At 40.3% G+C, this 18,547-nt stretch overlaps 1 protein-coding gene across 4 annotated transcripts in view; it reads right to left on the bottom strand.

Moving 5' to 3' along the window:
• The window catches only part of LOC133574255 (LIM and senescent cell antigen-like-containing domain protein 1), an 86,130-nt gene that overhangs the window by 34,825 nt on the left and 32,758 nt on the right, over nucleotides 1-18,547 (bottom strand). For 2 of the 4 annotated variants that reach the window (XM_061926358.1, XM_061926355.1), the window contains exons 1-2: nucleotides 13,110-13,406; nucleotides 810-969 (exon numbers count right to left, since the gene is read on the bottom strand). In XM_061926358.1, the coding sequence (XP_061782342.1) occupies nucleotides 810-969; nucleotides 13,110-13,309 (360 nt within the window). In that variant the 5' untranslated portion in view covers nucleotides 13,310-13,406. Of the gene's footprint in view, nucleotides 1-809; nucleotides 970-13,109; nucleotides 13,407-18,547 lie in introns of those variants that run through there. The other 2 variants (XM_061926357.1, XM_061926356.1) reach the window with 1 other exon arrangement.

Raw genomic sequence — 18,547 nt, 5'->3', positions numbered from 1 at the left:
TTATCTTTAAACACCTTTAACTTGTTAACAATATTAACTATATGTATTAAACATACTTGTATTATCATTAAACACCTTTAATGTATTAACAATATTAACTATATGTGTTAAACATGCTTGCATTATCATTAAACACCTTTAACTTGTTAACAAAAACATATATTTCATAAATAAGTAAATATAAATTATATATATGAATGAGGTAGATCCCCAGGACTTGATCAATTGAAAAGTAGCTCGCCTGCAGAAAAAGTGTGAGCCCCCCTGGCGTAAAATATAAAATAATATTATTGATCTCATTCACGTAAGAGACTAGACGTATACGATTTCATGGGATTTAGCGATTAGGAGTGACAGATTGTTTGGTAAACGTATAGCATGTTCTATATGTTATAGTTATTTGAATGACTCTTACCATAATATGTTACGTTAACATACCAGTTGGTTATTTATGCCTCATATAACGTACACTTATTCAGCCTGTTGTTCACTATTCTTTATTTAGTTTAAATTGCCTTTCAAATGTCTATTCTTGCTGTTGGCTTTTATCAAATACATTTCCCCCAAAAATGCGACTCATATATGTTTTTTTCCTTCTTTATTATGCATTTTCGGCCGGTGCGACTTATACTCCGGAGCGACTTATACTCCGAAAAATACGGCATATGTTGTACCCGAAGATTTTTAGTTCAAATAAAGCCAATAATGGCATTTTTGTGGTCCCATTTATTTAGAAAAGTACAGAAATACATGTTGGTACCGGTGTCAGGACCACCCTGGTGCAGTGCAAGCAGAAACAAGAGCATTACCTCATAGAAGAGTCCCTCTGGGAACTGCTGGAAACACTGGGCGCACACGAAGCACTGCTCGTGGTAGAGTTCGCCGTTACTGTTGACGATCTTCTCCGCCGGGGCGAAGCCACTCTTGCAGCGCTCACACATGGCGTTGGCCAGCGCGTTGGCCATGTTGCTGCACGGTAAAGAAGGACGACCAACCATCAGCACCACTTCACAGATCACAGACCAGAGGTGGGTAGAGTAGCCATAAATTGTACTCAAGTAAGAGTACTGTTACTTTAGAGGTGTATTACTCAAGTAAAAGTAAGGAGTAGTCACCCAAATATTTACTTGAGTAAAAGTAAAAAGTATGTTGTGAAAAAACTACTCAAGTACTGAGTAACTGATGAGTAACATACACACACATATCATATATATATATATATATATATATATATATATATATATATATATACACACACACACACACACACATATACATATATATGTGTATATATATATATATATATATATATATACACACACACACACACATATACATATATATATATATATATACATACATTGATATATACAGTATATAATTTATATTTATTTATTTTGCCGCTTTTGTTTACATGTTAAAGGTGTTTTAATGAATATACATGCATGTTTAACACATATAGATTCCTTTCTTTCATGAAGACAAGAATATAAGTTGGTGTATTACCTGATTGTGATGACTTGCATTGATTGTAATCAGACAGTAGTGATGATAACATCCACATTTTCAAATGGAGGAGAAAAAAAGTTACTCCTTTCTGTCTAATACCACATGAAAGTGGTTGGTTTTTGGCATCTTATTTATTCAGCTTCCATATTCGTTTTTATACACTTTACAAGAAATACATTGGCGGCAAACTCCGTAGCTTGCTAGCTTGTTTGCGCTGGCTTTCGGAGACTCTTATTTTGAAAGCGCAGGCGCAATGGAGCGGCACTTTTATTGTGAAGACAGGAACTGTGCAGTCAGTCTTTAGGCTTTTGACGGGATGTACGGTTGAAATAAAAAATGGTCTTTTTTCCTTCACAGTTTTGATTGATTGATTGGAACTTTTATTAGTAGATTGCACAGTACAGTACATATTCCGTACAATTGACCACTAAATGGTAACACCCCAATAAGACCCCTGGCTCTGTTTGATTGGTCCAACGTCACCAGTGACTGCATCTGATTGGTGGAACGGAGTGAACGTCACCAGTGACTGTATTTGTTGAAACGCAGGCACTATGAAAGTCTGTCTGACAGACCAAAACAAACAAAGCGTGCATTAACAGATCGATAAAAATTAGTAGCGAGCTGAATGTAGATAAAAGTAGCGGAGTAAAAGTAGCGTTTCTTCTCTATAAATATACTCAAGTAAAAGTAAGAGTATGTTGCATTAAAACTACTCTTAGAAGTACAATTTATCCCAAAAGTTACTCAAGTAGATGTAACGGAGTAAATGTAGCGCGTTACTACCCACCTCTGTCACAGACCGAGACAGCGGAGAAGAGCACAGCCCACAGACGAGTCTGTTTCCCCACCGAGAGACGAACATTTTGTAAGAGAAATGACAGTTTAGGAATACGCCTGTTTCATAAATAACATTTCATTAGGGACTTTCTGCACAAGCTCAGATAAGGAATGCGCAACACTGCACTAGGAAAGTAGGAGAGGTATTTAGGCATGAGAAAACACTCACACGCCCTTTTCTATTGGTGTCACTTTCATTTTGCATTTGATTAGGGCAGTGGTTCTCAAATGGGGGTACTTGAAGGTATGCCAAGGGGTACGTGAGATTTTTTTTTAAATATTCTAAAAATAGCAACAATTCAAAAATCCTTTATAAATATATTTATTGAATAATACTTCAACAAAATATGAATGTAAGTTCATAAACTGAACATCAAATCAAGTAAGCTATTCAATTCATTACAATGCAACAATGCAATATTCAGTGTTGACAGCTAGATTTTTTTTTATAAATATTGATGTTAAAGATTTCTTTTTTTGTGAAGAAATGTTTAGAATTAAGTTCATGAATCCAGATGGATCTCTATTACAATCCCCAAATAGGGCACTTTAAGTTGATGATTACTTCTATGTGTAGAAATCTGTATTTATAATTGAATCACTTGTTTATTTTTCAACAAGTTTTTAGTTATTTTTATATCTTTTTTTCCAAATAGTTCAAGAAAGACCACTACAAATGAGCAATATTTTGCACTGTTATACCATCCATCCATCCATTTTCTACCGCTTATTCCCTTTGGGGTCGCGGGGGGCGTTGGAGCCTATCTCAGCTACAATCGGGCGGAAGGCGGGGTACACCCTGGACAAGTCGCCACCTCATCGCAGGGCCAACACAGATAGACAGACAACATTCACACACTAGGGACCATTTAGTGTTGCCAATCAACTTATCCCCAGGTGCATGTCTTTGGAGGTGGGAGGAAGCCGGAGTACCCGGAGGGAACCCACGCAGTCACGGGGAGAACATGCAAACTCCACACAGAAAGACCCCGAGCCCGGGATTGAACCCAAGACTACTCAGGACCTTCGTATTGTGAGGCAGATGCACTAACCCCTCTTCCACCGTGCTGCCCGCACTGTTATACAATTTACTAAATCAGAAACTGATGACATAGTGCTGTATTTTACTTCTTTATCTCTTTTTTTTCCAACCAAAAATGCTTTGCTCTGATTAGGGGGTACCGTATTTTTCGGAGTATAAGTCGCACCTGCCAAAAATGCATAATAAAGAAGGAAAAAAAACATTATGCAACTTTCATAAACTATGAAAAAAACTGCGACTTATAGTCCGAAAAATACGGTACTTGAATTAAAAACATTTTCACAGGGGGTACATCACTGAAAAAAGGTTGAGAACCACTGGATTAGGGTGTGAACACTTGTGTGTGTGTGTGTGTGTGTGTGTGTGTTAGTCACATCTGCAGAGAGCTATGCAGTGAAAACATGGCTGATCTGTTCTAATCTTTTGTAGTAAGACACATGTCAACACAGTAAATGGTTATTAAAGGGGTCATATTATGATTTTTTTTTCTACATTCAAAACACTTCCTAACATGTACCGTGTTTTCCGGACTATAAGGCGCACTTAAAATCCTTTTTTCCCCCTCAAAACTCGACAGTGCGCCTTATAACCCGGTGCGCCTAATGTACGGAACACTTCTGGTTTTGCTTACCGACCTCGAAGCTATTTTATTTGGTACATGGTGTAGTGATAAGTGTGACCAGTAGATGGCAGAGTCACACATAAGAGATGCATGTAGGCTGCAATATGACTCAAGTAAACAACACCAACAGTTTAAATGTTCATACTTGCCAACCTTGAGACCTGCGATTTCGGGAGGTGGGGGGTGGGGGCGTGGTCGGGGGTGGGGCAGGGCGTGGTTGGGGGCGTGGTTAAGAGGGGAGGAGTATATTGACAGCTAGAATTCACCAAGTCAAGTATTTCATACATATATATATATATATATATATATATATATATATATATATATATATATATATATATATATATATATCTACATCCTGAAAATATGCCAACAAAACTGTGTTTAGATAATTGATACTTCAAACTTGCATAAATAAATCTTAAGGAATATAACATAACTTGGCTTTTGAGAGCTTCAAAATGTAATGAATAAAATGCTAAAGTTGTTGATAAACAAGCAATTATTTTAATAATTAAATATGGTCATTTTAAATGAATTATTATGATAATTTAAAATTTATTATTTCAAATATGTTTATTTTAATGTATAATTCTAATGCCTGGATGTAATAAGGAGTCAGAAAAAATACAAATAAAAATACAATTAATTTTGATGTTTTTAGCAAAATATAGTAAAAATGTATTTAGTTTTTTTTAAATTTTTTATTAATAAATATATTTATTTTAGGTAAGATAAACATAATAATACAATTTATCTCTTGTCTGGATGATTTAGTTCTTGTCACCCTCTTGTTTCGCAATATTATGCAAAAGCAACTTTTCTTACCTTCTGGTACCTGCTGATAGACTACAGACTGTAAAGTAAAAACAAAACAGCCCTAGTTACCTGAGATAATAAGTATGTCATTATTATGACTTAGTAAGTCAATATTTTGACTTAGTAACTTACTAAGTCAAAATAATGACTCACTAAGATAGATAGATAGTACGTTATTGATTCCTTCAGGAGAGTTCCCTCAGGAAAATTTAAATTCCAGCAGCAGTGTACAGAATTGAGATCGAATTTAAAAAGTAAAAAGTAAATAATGGGAGTATAAATGGAAACAAAATAGAAAAATATTACCATAGAATAAAAATAAAAAGCAACAATGAGAATAAAAATATAACAGTAAAATAGGAATATAACAAGAGAAACTAGGCAGTAGTGACCTTGTTATGAAAAAGTATTGCATTGTTATTGTTTTGCATCCCCTGTCATCCTAGTACCCCCTGAATCCGAGCTAATGTCGCTATAGCTTGCTGTTCTTTCCGCCATGTTTGTTTGTGTTGGCTTCACTATGTGACGTCACAGGAAAATGGACGGGTGGTTAAAATCAGGCACTTTGAAGCTTTTTTTAGGGATGTTGCGTGATGGGTAAAATTTTGAAAAAAAACTTCGAAAGATATAATAAGCCACTGGGAACTGATTTTTAATGGTTTTAACCCTTCTGAAATTGTGATAATGTTCCCCTTTAATAACATAAACAACATAAAAGTTTAACTTAAAAACTGTATTAGTTCGACCCCAAAAATGTTGCCGCACAAACAGATGAGACAAATTTGGCTTAATTTGGACTTACCGTATTTTCCGCACTATAAGGCGCACCGGATTATTAGCCGCACCTTCTATGAATTACATATTTCATAATTTTGTCCACCAATAAGCCGCCCCGGACTATAAGCCGCGCCTACGCTGCGCTAAAGTGAATGTCAAAAAAACGCTGCGCTAAAGTGAATGTCAAAAAAACAGTCAGATAGTTCAGTCAAACTTTAATAATATATTGAAAACCAGCGTTCTAACAACTCTGTCCCAAAATGTACGCAAATGTGCAATCACAAACATAGTAAAATTCAAAATGGTGTAGAGCAATAGTAACATAATGTTGCTCGAACGTTAATGTCACAACACACAAAATAAACATAGCGCTCACCTTTTGAAGTTATTCTTCATTCGTAAATCCTTCGAATTCTTCGTCTTCGGTGTCCGAATTGAAAAGTTGCGCAAGCGTGGTATCCAAAATGGCCGGTTCCGTCTCGTCGAAGTCATCGGGAGTCAGTGTCGCTGTTGTTCTGTGAATCCTGCCTTCCGGAAAGCTCGGACCACAGTTGTGACCGAAATATCTGCCCAGGCATTTACGATCCACTGGCAAATGTTGGCGTATGTCGTCCGGCGCTGTCTGCCCGTCTTAGTGAAGGTGTGTTCGCCTTCGGAGCTGTGTGAAAAAAGCCACCCGGCCTCTTCGCGTAAACTTCCCTTAACCACTCGCTCATCTTTTCTTCATCCATCCATCCCTTCGAGTTAGCTTTTATGATGACGCCGGCTGGAAAGGTCTCTTTTGGCAAGGTCTTCCTTTTGAATATCACCATGGGTGGAAGTTAGCATGGCAAGCTAGAACCACAGTGAAGGATGACTTCTCATTCCCTGTGGTGCGAATATTCACCGTACGTGCTCCCGTTCCACAGTGCGGTTCACAGGAATATCAGTTGTTGTGAAATACGGTAGTAATCCGTGTGCGGATGGAGAGATTGCGTCTTTTTATGAACCGGATCCTTGTCCTTTGTAGGAGCCATTTTGTGGTCTTTACAGATGTAAACAGGAAATGAAACGTACGGTGATATCCGCGCGTTTTTTCTTCTTCTTCCGGGGGCGGGTGGTTGCTTAAAGCGCTTCCTGTTCTATGGGGGCGGGTGCTTTCCTTGGCGGTTGCTTGCGTAGAAGAAGAAGCGCTTCCTGTTCTACCGGGAAAAAAGATGGCGGCTGTTTACCAAAGTTGCGAGATCGAAACTTTATGAAAATGAATCGTAATAAAGCGCACCGGGTTATAAGGCGCACTGTTAGCTTTTGAGAAAATTTGTGGTTTTTAGGTGCGCCTTATAGTGCGGAAAATACGGTAATTTGGAGAATTTGGGGGCTGTGTGACATTTGATAGAGCTAAGAAAGAATCTTTAATAACTTGGAAATAAAAGCAGCACAAACAACCTATTTCAACAGCACAAAGGAATGAGACTATTTCAACAGTTTTGCGAGGGGCCAACTTCACACAGGTTTATATACCGGTGCCCTCCACAATGTGGACAAAAGGGGATACATTCATATATTATTCTCTGTTACACGGGCAGCTGTAACTGCGATGCGGCACTCAATGAAAACAACTTTGACACCCTTGCTGGATGATAGTTTAAGGATACCATTCATAAAAACATATTGTCCTTTTATGAAACAAACTTAAAAGCCAACATTATTTACTGTATTTCCACAACTATATGTCATGCATTCTGCTCTGTAAGAAAATCCACGTTGAAGACTCCAAGTCTACGTCAGTAAATATAGCATTTATATTTAGCCTCCATGTCAGAGTCAGGATCGCAGTTGGCATTTTCTATTTGGGTTAGGTACTCCTCTCCTTGCCACAAAAATAACCCATACTCCGTGTTTGACTTTGGATCCATCCCTGCACAAATAGAATGTCCCAATTCTTCACACTCTAAGACGTCAAGGCCGCGGTGTGGGACTAACCCCGTAAGAGCTTATGTGAAGACGGAAGGTGGTTTTCAGCACTGGTATCAGTCAACAAAGTGTAACATTAGGAAGGTGTGATTGTCTTACACAACCTGGACTAACACTAACTTTCACATCACTGGATGAACTCCACCATTTTAAACAATTACGATAAGAGGTATCAGTATTTAATACAGCTGTATTTTTGACGTATCATGTTATTAGAGATGGACCCATATGGTTTTCTCAGGGCAGTTGTCCATTATCAGTGGTCAATATGTCATGTCTGCGTGATCATGTTTTGTTTTAGTCATGTTCGGTTTTGTTTTTGGACTTTTTGTGCACTTTTGTTTGTTTTGTCACCATAGCAACCATTAGTTTTCACCTGTCGCGTCACGCACCTGTTTCACGTTTTGAGTCACACACCTGTTTTCACTAATCATGTCTGTCGTATTTAAGTTCATTGTTTTCAGTTTGTCTTTCTGGCGACATCCCGCATTCATACCCCTGTCACACTCTGTTTACCTCTGCGCACTTCATAGTCCATGCCAAGTAAGTTTTTTGTTTATTAATGCCGCAGTTAGTGTTTTTGTTTCATTGTTCACGGTTTCTGCCTATGTGCAAGTTTTGTTTTCATTAGCCAAGTTTTGTACCTCCGCCATTGTGCGCGCTTTTCGTTTGTTCTTTTTTTGATATATTAAATAAAATATGTACTCACTAGAGATGCGCGGTTTGCGGGCACAACCGCGGAGTCCGCGGATTATCCGCGTATCGGCGGATGAAATTTTAAAAAATCAGATTTTATCAGCGGGTCGGGTCGGGCGATTGAAAAAAAAAAAAAAAGATTTTAAATAGATTCAGGCGGGTGGCAGTTAAACCAATTCGGAAATATATATACATAGTTAAATGTTGTTACCTACATACGAAAAACGAGCAGGCACCTGCAGCATATGCCACAACAGAAGAAAAAAAAGAAAAAGAGATGGACACTTTTACGGAGCGGAGAAGGCCCCCGACGCCTCGCCGGGGTCCGGGACCGAGGCCCCTTCCCCCGAGAGGGCCCCACCGGGAGCCGTAGCTGAGGCGATCCGCGAGAAGGGCCCGACGCACGTCCAGGGTCACCACCGCGCCCACCGCACCGACACCCCGCCTCGTCCGCCTTCACCGCGGCCGGCGTCACGCGCAGCAGGTAAGCAGCTTACCTGCCCGCCACCCCCGTGGCCGGGGGCTCGTAACAGGGGTCACTCCGCGCGCTCCGCCCGCGCAGCTTACCTGCCCGCCACCCCTGTTGCCGGGGGCGCGTAACAGGGGTCACTCCGCGCGCAGTGCGCTCACGAAAGGGGTGGGGCTCACCCTGGTTGATATAGACAGCAGCTAGGACGGTGGCCATGGAAGTTGGAACCCGCTAAGGAGTGTGTAACAACCCACCTGCCGAATCAACTAGCCCTGAAAATGGATGGCGCTGGAGCGTCGGGCCCATATACCCGGCCGTCGCCGGCAGTGAGACGCGCTTGGAGGTGCGCTCAGCGCGGCTCTCATATGATTGCGCACTGGTGTGCGTCTGGGTCGTGACAGCGTGGCACGCGAATGTCTGTGCTGCGTTGGATCAGTCTCCTTTCTTTAACAGGCAAAAGCTTTATAACCTCACTAATGCCTTGCATCGTCTATATTAGATATATAACAACGGGCGGGTGCGGGCGGATGGCGGGCGGATGCGGTTCTGATCAAATGTTAGATCGGGTGGATTGCGGATGGTTGACGACTTTCTGATGCGGTTGCGGATGAAATAATTGCCTATCCGCGCATCTCTAGTACTCACATTCCCGTCTCACCTGAGCCAACTTTCCGTTGCCTTCAGGAAAAACAAAACCCAAGGACCAAGTCGTGACACAATAAGGCCGATAACCGTTATTTGGAGCAAATATTAATTTGCAGTAAAAGTCACTTAAACATGAATAGTATACGTCAGTCAGTAAAGTCTCACAAGAACTATAATAATTGTCTTGGCGGATATCGAAACATATTTAGGGAGAATTATCGACAACAAGAGTCATTTTTAATTCTTAAATTAATCCAAAAAAAATTGGGCTCCAGCAAAAAGGGAACTTTGCTCTTGCAGGGCAAAAAAGGCTTGAGCTATTACTATCTACTTCCCCAAATATACATTTTCTTAATACTGGTTCCCAGGGATGTATACAGAGTACCGGTATTTTTTAGTACTGTTTCATAATTGGACCGCAAAGCTTCTGGACTAATTATGGTATCATATTTGTATATGTTGTATCTGCTGATGTAGTTCTGTTGTACAAACCCCGTTTCCATATGAGTTGGGAAATTGTGTTGGATGTAAATATAAACGAAATACAATGATTTGTAAATCCTTTTCAACATATTCAGTTGAATATGCTACAAAGACAACATATTTGATGTTCAAACTGATAAACATTTTATTTTCTCACTGGGGTGAGTTTTTCCTTGCCCTTATGTGGGCTTTGTACCGAGGATGTCGTTGTGGCTTGTGCAGCCCTTTGAGACACTTGTGATTTAGGGCTATATAAATAAACATTGATTGATTGATTGATTGATTTTTTTGCAAATAATCATTCACTTTAGAATTTGATGCCAGCAACACGTGACAAAGAAGTTGGGAAAGGTGGCAATAAATACTGATAAAGTTGAGGAATGCTCATCAAAGACTTATTTGGAACATCCCACAGGTGTGCAGGCTAATTGGGAACAGGTGGGTGCCATGATTGGGTATAAAAACAGCTTCCCAAAAAATGCTCAGTCATTCACAAACAAGGACGGGGCGAGGGTCACCACTTTGTCAACAAATGCGTGAGCAAATTGTTGAACAGTTTAAGAAAAACCTTTCTCAACCGGCTATTGCAAGGAATTTAGGGATTTCACCATCTACGGTCCGTAATATAAAGTTAAAGTTAAAGTTAAAGTAGCAATGATTGTCACACACACACTAGGTGTGGCGAAATTATTCTCTGCATTTGACCCATCACCCTTGATCACCCCCTGGGAGGTGAGGGGAGCAGTGGGCAGCAGCGGTGGCCGCGCCCGGGAATCATTTTTGGTGATTTAACCCCCAATTCCAACCCTTGATGCTGAGTGACAAGCAGGGAGGAAATGGGTCCCATTTTTATAGTCTTTGGTATGACTCGGCCGGGGTTTGAACCCACAACCTACCGATCTCAGGGCGGACACTCTAACCACTAGGCCACTGAGTCGGTGTATCATCAAAGGGTTCAGAGAATCTGGAGAAATCACTGCACGTAAGCAGCTAAGCCCGTGACCTTCCATCCCTCAGGCTGTACTGCGTCAACAAGCGACATCAGCGTGTAAAGGACATCACCACATGGGCTCAGGAACACTTCAGAAACACACTGTCAGTAACTACAGTTGGTCGCTACATCTGTAAGTGCAAGTTAAAACTCTCCTATGCAAGGCGAAAACCGTTTATCAACAACACCCAGAAACGCCGTCGGCTTTGCTGGGCTCGAGCTCATCTAAGATGGACTGATACAAAGTGGAAAAGTGTTCTGTGGTCTGGTTCACATTTCAAGTTGTTTTTGGAAACTGTGGACGTCGTGTCCTCCCGACCAAAGAGGAAAAGAACCATCCGGATTGTTATAGGCGCAAAGTGTAAAAGCCAGCATGTGTGATGGTATGGGGGTGTATTAGGGCCCAAGACATGGGTATCTTACACATCTGTGAAGGCGCCATTAATGCTGAAAGGTACATACAGGTTTTGGAGCAACATATGTTGTTATCATGGACGCCCCTGCTTATTTCAGCAAGACAATGCCAAGCCACGTGTTACATCAACGTGGCTTCATAGTAAAAGAGTGCGGGTACTAGACTGGCCTGCCTGTAGTCCAGACCTGTCTCCCATTGGAAATGTGTGGCGCATTATGAAGCCTAAAATAGCACAACGGAGACCCCCGGACTGTTGAACAACTTAAGCTGTACATCAAGCAAGAATGGGAAAGATTTCCACCTGAGAAGCTTAAAAAATGTGTCTCCTCAGTTCCCAAACGTTTACTGAGTGTTGTTAAAAGGAAAGGCCATGTAACACAGTGGTGAACATGCCCTTTCCCAACTACTTTGGCACGTGTTGCAGCCATGAAATTCTAAGTTAATTATTATTTGCAAAAATAAAATAAAGTTTATGAGTTTGAACATCAAATATCTTGTCCTTGTAGTGCATTCAACTGAATATGGGTTGAAAAGGCTTTTGCATAATCATTGTATTCCGTTTCTATTTACATCTAACACAATTTCCCAACTCATATGGAAACGGGGTTTGTATGAGGCATAAATAACCAACTGGTATGTTAACGTATTATATTATGGTAAGAGTCATTCAAATAACTATAACATATAGAACATGCTATACGTTTACCAAACTATCTAATCGCTAAATCCTATGAAATCTTATACGTCTAGTCTCTTACGTGAATGAGATCAATAATATTATAATGTGTTCATCATTTCACACATAAGTCGCTCCTGAGTATAAGTCGCACCCCCGGCCAAACTACGAAAAAAACTGCGACGTATAGTCCGAAAAATACGGTAATACATTTGTCATACTTGCCAACCCTCCCGGATTTTCCGGGAGACTCCCGAAATTCAGCGCCTCTCCCGAAAACCTCCCGGGACAAATTTTCTCCCGAAAATCTCCCAAAATTCAGGCGGACTCAGGTCCTCCACAATATAAAAAAGCGTACCTGCCCAATGACGTTATAACTATAGAATGATGGAGGGCGAGTTCTTGGTTTCTTATGTGGGTTTATTGTTAGGCAGTTTCATTAACGTCCTCCCAGCGCGGCAACGACACACAACAACAGCAGTCACTTTTTTGTATACCGTAAAGCAGTTCGTCTGCCGTAAACAGCAATGTTGTGACACTCTTAAACAGGACAATACTGCCATCTAGTGCATTTGATGAAAGCACTTTTGTGCGTCCCACACATAATGCATCATCAGAGTTCAGCATGGTTAGAAAAATAGTGACAGAGAATAGAACAAGGATGGACAATTCAACCCTTAACTCAACAATGAGTAGATGAGTGTTATGTGTGTGTATATGTGTAAATAAATGAACACTGAAATTCAAGTATTTCTCTTATTTATATATATAATAATATATATATATATATATATATATATATGTGTATATATATATATATATAGCTAGAATTCACTGAACGTCAAGTATTTCTTATATATATATATATATATGAAATACTTGACTTGGTGAATTCTAGCTGTAAATATACTCCTCCTCTTTTAGCCACGCCCCCAACCACGCCCCCGTCCCACCCCGACCACGCCCACCCCCTCCCCCCACCTCCCAAAATCGGAGGTCTCAAGGTTGGCAAGTATGACATTTGTTCACTTCCCGTTCTCCATTCGTACACAATTTGACCTCCATTAAATTAAAAAAATGGGTGGATATGTAATTGTAATGCACATAAACTACCACCAGGCTTAGTTCCTACCGGTCATCACCAAGTGTGTCCTGGTCCTCCATGTACTTACGAGCGAGCGTAAAAATCGCAAAACTCCTTGTAGACTTTGACGTCGCTCTTCCGCCTTTGGGACTTTGACACCGGGACTTCTGCCTCACTGCCCTCGGCCTCCCCAAACCTTTGACGGTAACCGTTCATCCTGCCGTGCGGAACGTGGTCCCAGACTTCCCCGTCTTCGGGTATGGACGGTGGTAGAGCACGTCCGTTCATCTCCGCTCAAATTGTGGAGTGACGATAAATCCGGCCTATCGTTCGCAGACGTAATCCGAAAAGCAAGAAACCAAAAACACTGAGCTGGGTGTAGTCTCTCTCCCACTCTTGGGTGGAAGTACACACCCACCCACCCAGACACACTCCTTCTCTCCCACATCCACTCTCTCTCCTTTCTCCTATCACACACACACACACAGATTCTCCTGCCTGTCCAACTCCGGGTCTATTCTTGGACAAGTTAGCAGAATAAAGAGCCAGTGGAGGTCACACATTCACACTCACCTGCAACAACACAATTGATCATACCCTAACTATTTCAGGTATGTGGGTGTGTGTTGTGTGCATAAGTCCTATAACACATTATATTCAAATATTGTTTCTAAAGCATACTTGCCAACCTTGAGACCTCCGATTTCGGGAGGTGGGGTGTGGGGGTGGGGGGGCGTGGTCGGGGGTGGGACTGGGGCGTGGTTGTGGGCGGGTGTGTGGTTAAGAGGGGAGGTGTATATTGACAGCTAGAATTCACCAAGTCAAGTATTTCATATATATATATATATATATATATATATATATATATATACCGTATTTTCCGCACTATTAGCCGCACCTAAAAACCACAAATTTACTCAAAAGCTGACAGTGCGGCTTATAACCCGGTGCGCTTTATATATGGATTAATATTAAGATTCATTTTCATAAAGTTTCGGTCTCGCAACTACGGTAAACAGCCGCCATCTTTTTTCCCCGTAGAAGAGGAAGTGCTTCTTCTTCTACGCAAGCAACCGCCAAGGTAAGCACCCGCCCCCATAGAAGAGGAAGCGCTTCTTCTTCTACTGTAAGCAACCACCTGCCCGCGTAGAAGAAGAAAAAGCGCGCGGATATTACGTTTCATTTCCTTTGTGTGTTTACATCTGTAAAGACCACAAAATGGCTCCTACTAAGCGACAGGTTTCCGGTTCATGAAAAGACGCAATCTCTCCATCCGCACACGGACTACTATTTCACAGCAACTGCCTAAAGACTTTCAGGAAAAGCTGGCTACTTTCCGTGCATATTGTAAAAACAAGATAGCTGAAAAAAAGATCCGGCCAGAGAACATTATCAACATGGACGAGGTTCCACTGACTTTTGATATTCCTGTGAACCGCACTGTGGATACAACGGGAGCACGTACGGTGAATATTCGCACCACAGGGAATGAGAAGTCATCCTTCACTGTGGTTCTAGCTTGCCATGCTAATGGCCAGAAACTTCCACCCATGGTGATATTCAAAAGGAAGACCTTGCCAAAAGAGACCTTTCCAGCCGGCGTCATCATAAAAGCTAACTCGAAGGGATGGATGGATGAAGAAAAGATGAGTGAGTGGTTAAGGTAAGTTTACGCGAAGAGGCCGGGTGGCTTTTTTCACGCAGCTCCGTCCATGTTGATATACGACTCCATGCGCGCCCACATCACGCTGGTTTTTAATATATTATTAAAGTTTGACTGACCTATCTGACTGTTTTTTTGACATTCCTTTAGCGCAGTTAGATGCGGCTTATAACACGGGGCGGCTTATAGGTGGACAAAGTTTTGAAATATGCCGTTCATTGAAGGCGCGGCTTATAACCCAGGGCGGCTTATGGTGGGGAAAATACGGTATATATATATATATATATATATATATATATATATATATATATATATATATATATATATATATATATATATATATATATATATATATATATATATGCATATATATATATATATATATGCATATATATATGTATATTAGTGATGGGTTGATGAGGCGTCATGAAGCGTTTCGACACATTGCAAAACTGTATTGATACTGTGTCGATACTGTGTCACTAAATACTGACATCTGCTGGACATTAAAAATCCCTACAGGCAACCTATGGACCGACTCAACTGACACTGATTTTATGACCTAGTATATACAATAATATAAACTAAGTCATTGTATTTCATTTAGGATTATTTTGAATGCAATTACTGAAATAAATCAAGTTTTTCAAAATATTCTAATTTACTGGCCAATTTAGAACAGAAATACTATGGTCCGTAAACCAGGCACGGGTAGATTTTGCGCTGTGTGCAGGCGCCAAGTCCTGTTGGAACTTGAAATCTCCATCTCCATAGAGCAGGTCAGCAGCAGGAAGCATGAAGTGCTCTAAAACTTGCTGGTAGACGGCTGCGTTGACCCTGGATCTCAGGAAACAGAGTGGACCGACACCACCTGGACTGCTGCTGAGTGGTCCAAAGTCATGTTTTCTGACGAAAGCAAATTTTGCATTTCCTTTGGAAATCGAGGTCCCAGAGTCTGGAGGAAGACAGGAGAGGCACAGGATCCACGTTGCCTGAAGTCTAGTGTAAAGTTTCCACCATCAGTGATGGTTTGGGGTGCCATGTCATCTGCTGGTGTCGGTCCACTCTGTTTCCTGAGATCCAGGGTCAACGCAGCCGTCTACCAGCAAGTTTTAGAGCACTTCATGCTTCCTGCTGCTGACCTGCTCTATGGAGATGGAGATTTCAAGTTCCAACAGGACTTGGCGCCTGCACACAGCGCAAAATCTACCCGTGCCTGGTTTACGGACCATGGTATTTCTGTTCTAAATTGGCCCGCCAACTCCCCTGACCTTAGCCCCATAGAAAATCTGTGGAGTATTGTGAAAAGGAAGATGCAGAATGCCAGACCCAAAAACGCAGAAGAGTTGAAGGCCACTATCAGAGCAACCTGGGCTCTCATAACACCTGAGCAGTGCCAGAAACTCATCGACTCCATGCCACGCCGCATTAACGCAGTAATTGAGGCAAAAGGAGCTCCAACCAAGTATTGAGTATTGTACATGCTCATATTTTTCATTTTCATACTTTTCAGTTGGCCAACATTTCTAAAAATCCCTTTTTTGTATTAGCCTTAAGTAATATTCTAATTTTGTGACACACGGAATTTTGGATTTTCATTTGTTGCCACTTCAAATCATCAAAATTAAATGAAATAAACATTTGAATGCATCAGTCTGTGTGCAATGAATAAATATAATGTACAAGTTACACCTTTTGAATGCAATTACTGAAATAAATCAAGTTTTTCAAAATATTCTAATTTACTGGCTTTTACCTGTATATGAATGAGGTAGATCCCCACAACTTGATCAATTGAAAAGTAGCTCGCCTGCAGAAAACGTGTGAGCACCCCTGCTTTAAAACATGGCTAGCTAGTGGCTAACGTCCATCCGCAGTGTTTTAGCTACTTCAAAATCACTAACCCTCACCCGCAGGGCGACAAATAAAGTATGTTTCTTACAAGTATAGAGAATAGAATAGAATGGACTTTATTGTCATTATATTTGCATATAACGAGATTAAGGCCTCCAACTTAAGGTGCGCGAGTGGAAACAAATATGGGATAAAAATAAGTTACACAAGAAGTAGTACAAATAAAAAATAAGAATTGAAATAAACAGACTACTATCCAATAAAAATAATAAGCAATCCTGTACAATATACAGAACAATATACAGAAAAAGACAAGGGTACCGGAGTAAGGGTAATATTGCACAGTAGGGTATTAAGGTTGGATATTGTATAGGGGTGAATTATTTATTATAAGTATAAGTATCATCCCTGCAGGATGAGGACGGGCTAAACATGCTTCAAATGTAGTAATCACAATCAGGAGGATACAATAGCTCACCGCTAACAGCGAGCTAGCGCTCCTGAATGTAAACAAATGGGTGGATCTATACAAATATCGACTGTAACTGTCATGTCTGTGTAATCATGTTTCGTTTTAAGTCTTGTTTTGTTTAGTTTCTGGCTTTTCACTCCCTTGTCTTGTTTGCATGATTACCCATTAGTTTCACCTGTTCCACGTTTGGACTCATTGTGCACTCTTGTTTGTCACCATAGCAACCATTAGTTTTCACCTGTCACGTCACGCACCTGTTTCACGTTTTGAGTCACGCACCTGCTTTCACTAATGATGTCCATAGTATTTAAGTTCATTCATTTTCTGTTGTTCGTCCTGACGACATCCCCCGCATTTATGCTCCTGCACACTCTCCACACCCTGATGACCCTTGCTACTCTTTTTTTCATGCCGGTTCCATGCCAAGTAAGTTTTTGTTTATTAAGCCACAGTTAGTGTTTTGTTTAATAGTTCATAGTTTCTGCCAATGTGCAAGTTTTGGGTTTATAGTCTAGTTTTGTACCTCCGCCCCTGTGCGCGCTTTTCGTTTATTCCTTTTTTGATAGTTTAAATAAATCATGTCTTCACCTTCACGCCATGTCTGGTTCAAATGTTCATTTGCACCACGGGAGAACAAACCACGTCATAGTCCAAGTCTTGACAGTAACGAAGTACAAGTGCCGTATATAGTCGATACTACAATGATTACATTGATAGTTTTTATCATCACAAAATCTTTGGTCATTTGTATTGTTTGTAAACTCATGAAATACATCCCTGGACATAAGAGAACTTAAATTATGACCAATGTATAATAATAAATAATAATCCATTGTACTTATAAGGCCCCTTTCTGGGCATTAAAGGACACCGAATGTATGATCCTGTAACTACTTGGCATCGGATCCATATCCACATTTGTAGTATCAGCCAAAACTAATGTAAAGTATCAAAGAAGAGAAGAATAAGTGATTATTACATTTGAACAGAAGTGTAGTAGAACATGTTAAAGGAGATATAAGCAGATATTAACAGTAAATTAAGTAGATTGATAATCCATCATAATGTGTACAAAATAATAGGTGTATAAATGACACAATATGTCAGCAGACTAATTAGGAGCCTTTGTTTGTTTACTTACTACTAAAAGACAAGTTGTTTAGTATGCTCACTATTTTATTTAAGGTGAAAATGATTCTTTGATTGCAATAACAAAACATACGTTTCATGTACCATAAGATTTTCTGTTCAAATAATAACAATAATAGATTTTATTTGTAAAAAGCACTTTACATTGAGCAAACAACCTCAAAGTGCTACAGCGTATTACAAAAATAAAATAAAAAGATAATAAAAAAATAAAAATAAAAAAAACAGCCTAATAGGTAGAACGAGCACACATACAGTATATCTAAAAAAAAAAGAGGCTTTTTTATTTATTTAAAGAAGGGTTTTTAAGCCTTTTTTAAAAGCATCCACAGTCTGTGGTGCCCTCAGGTGGTCAGGGAGAGCGTTCCACAGACTGGGAGCCAAATAA

This window comes from Nerophis lumbriciformis, linkage group LG31 (assembly GCF_033978685.3).
Source record: "Nerophis lumbriciformis linkage group LG31, RoL_Nlum_v2.1, whole genome shotgun sequence".
Classification (NCBI taxonomy): Eukaryota; Metazoa; Chordata; class Actinopteri; order Syngnathiformes; family Syngnathidae; genus Nerophis; species Nerophis lumbriciformis.
Note: the sequence above shows the minus strand (reverse complement) of the source record. Positions and strands in the feature narration are given on the sequence as shown.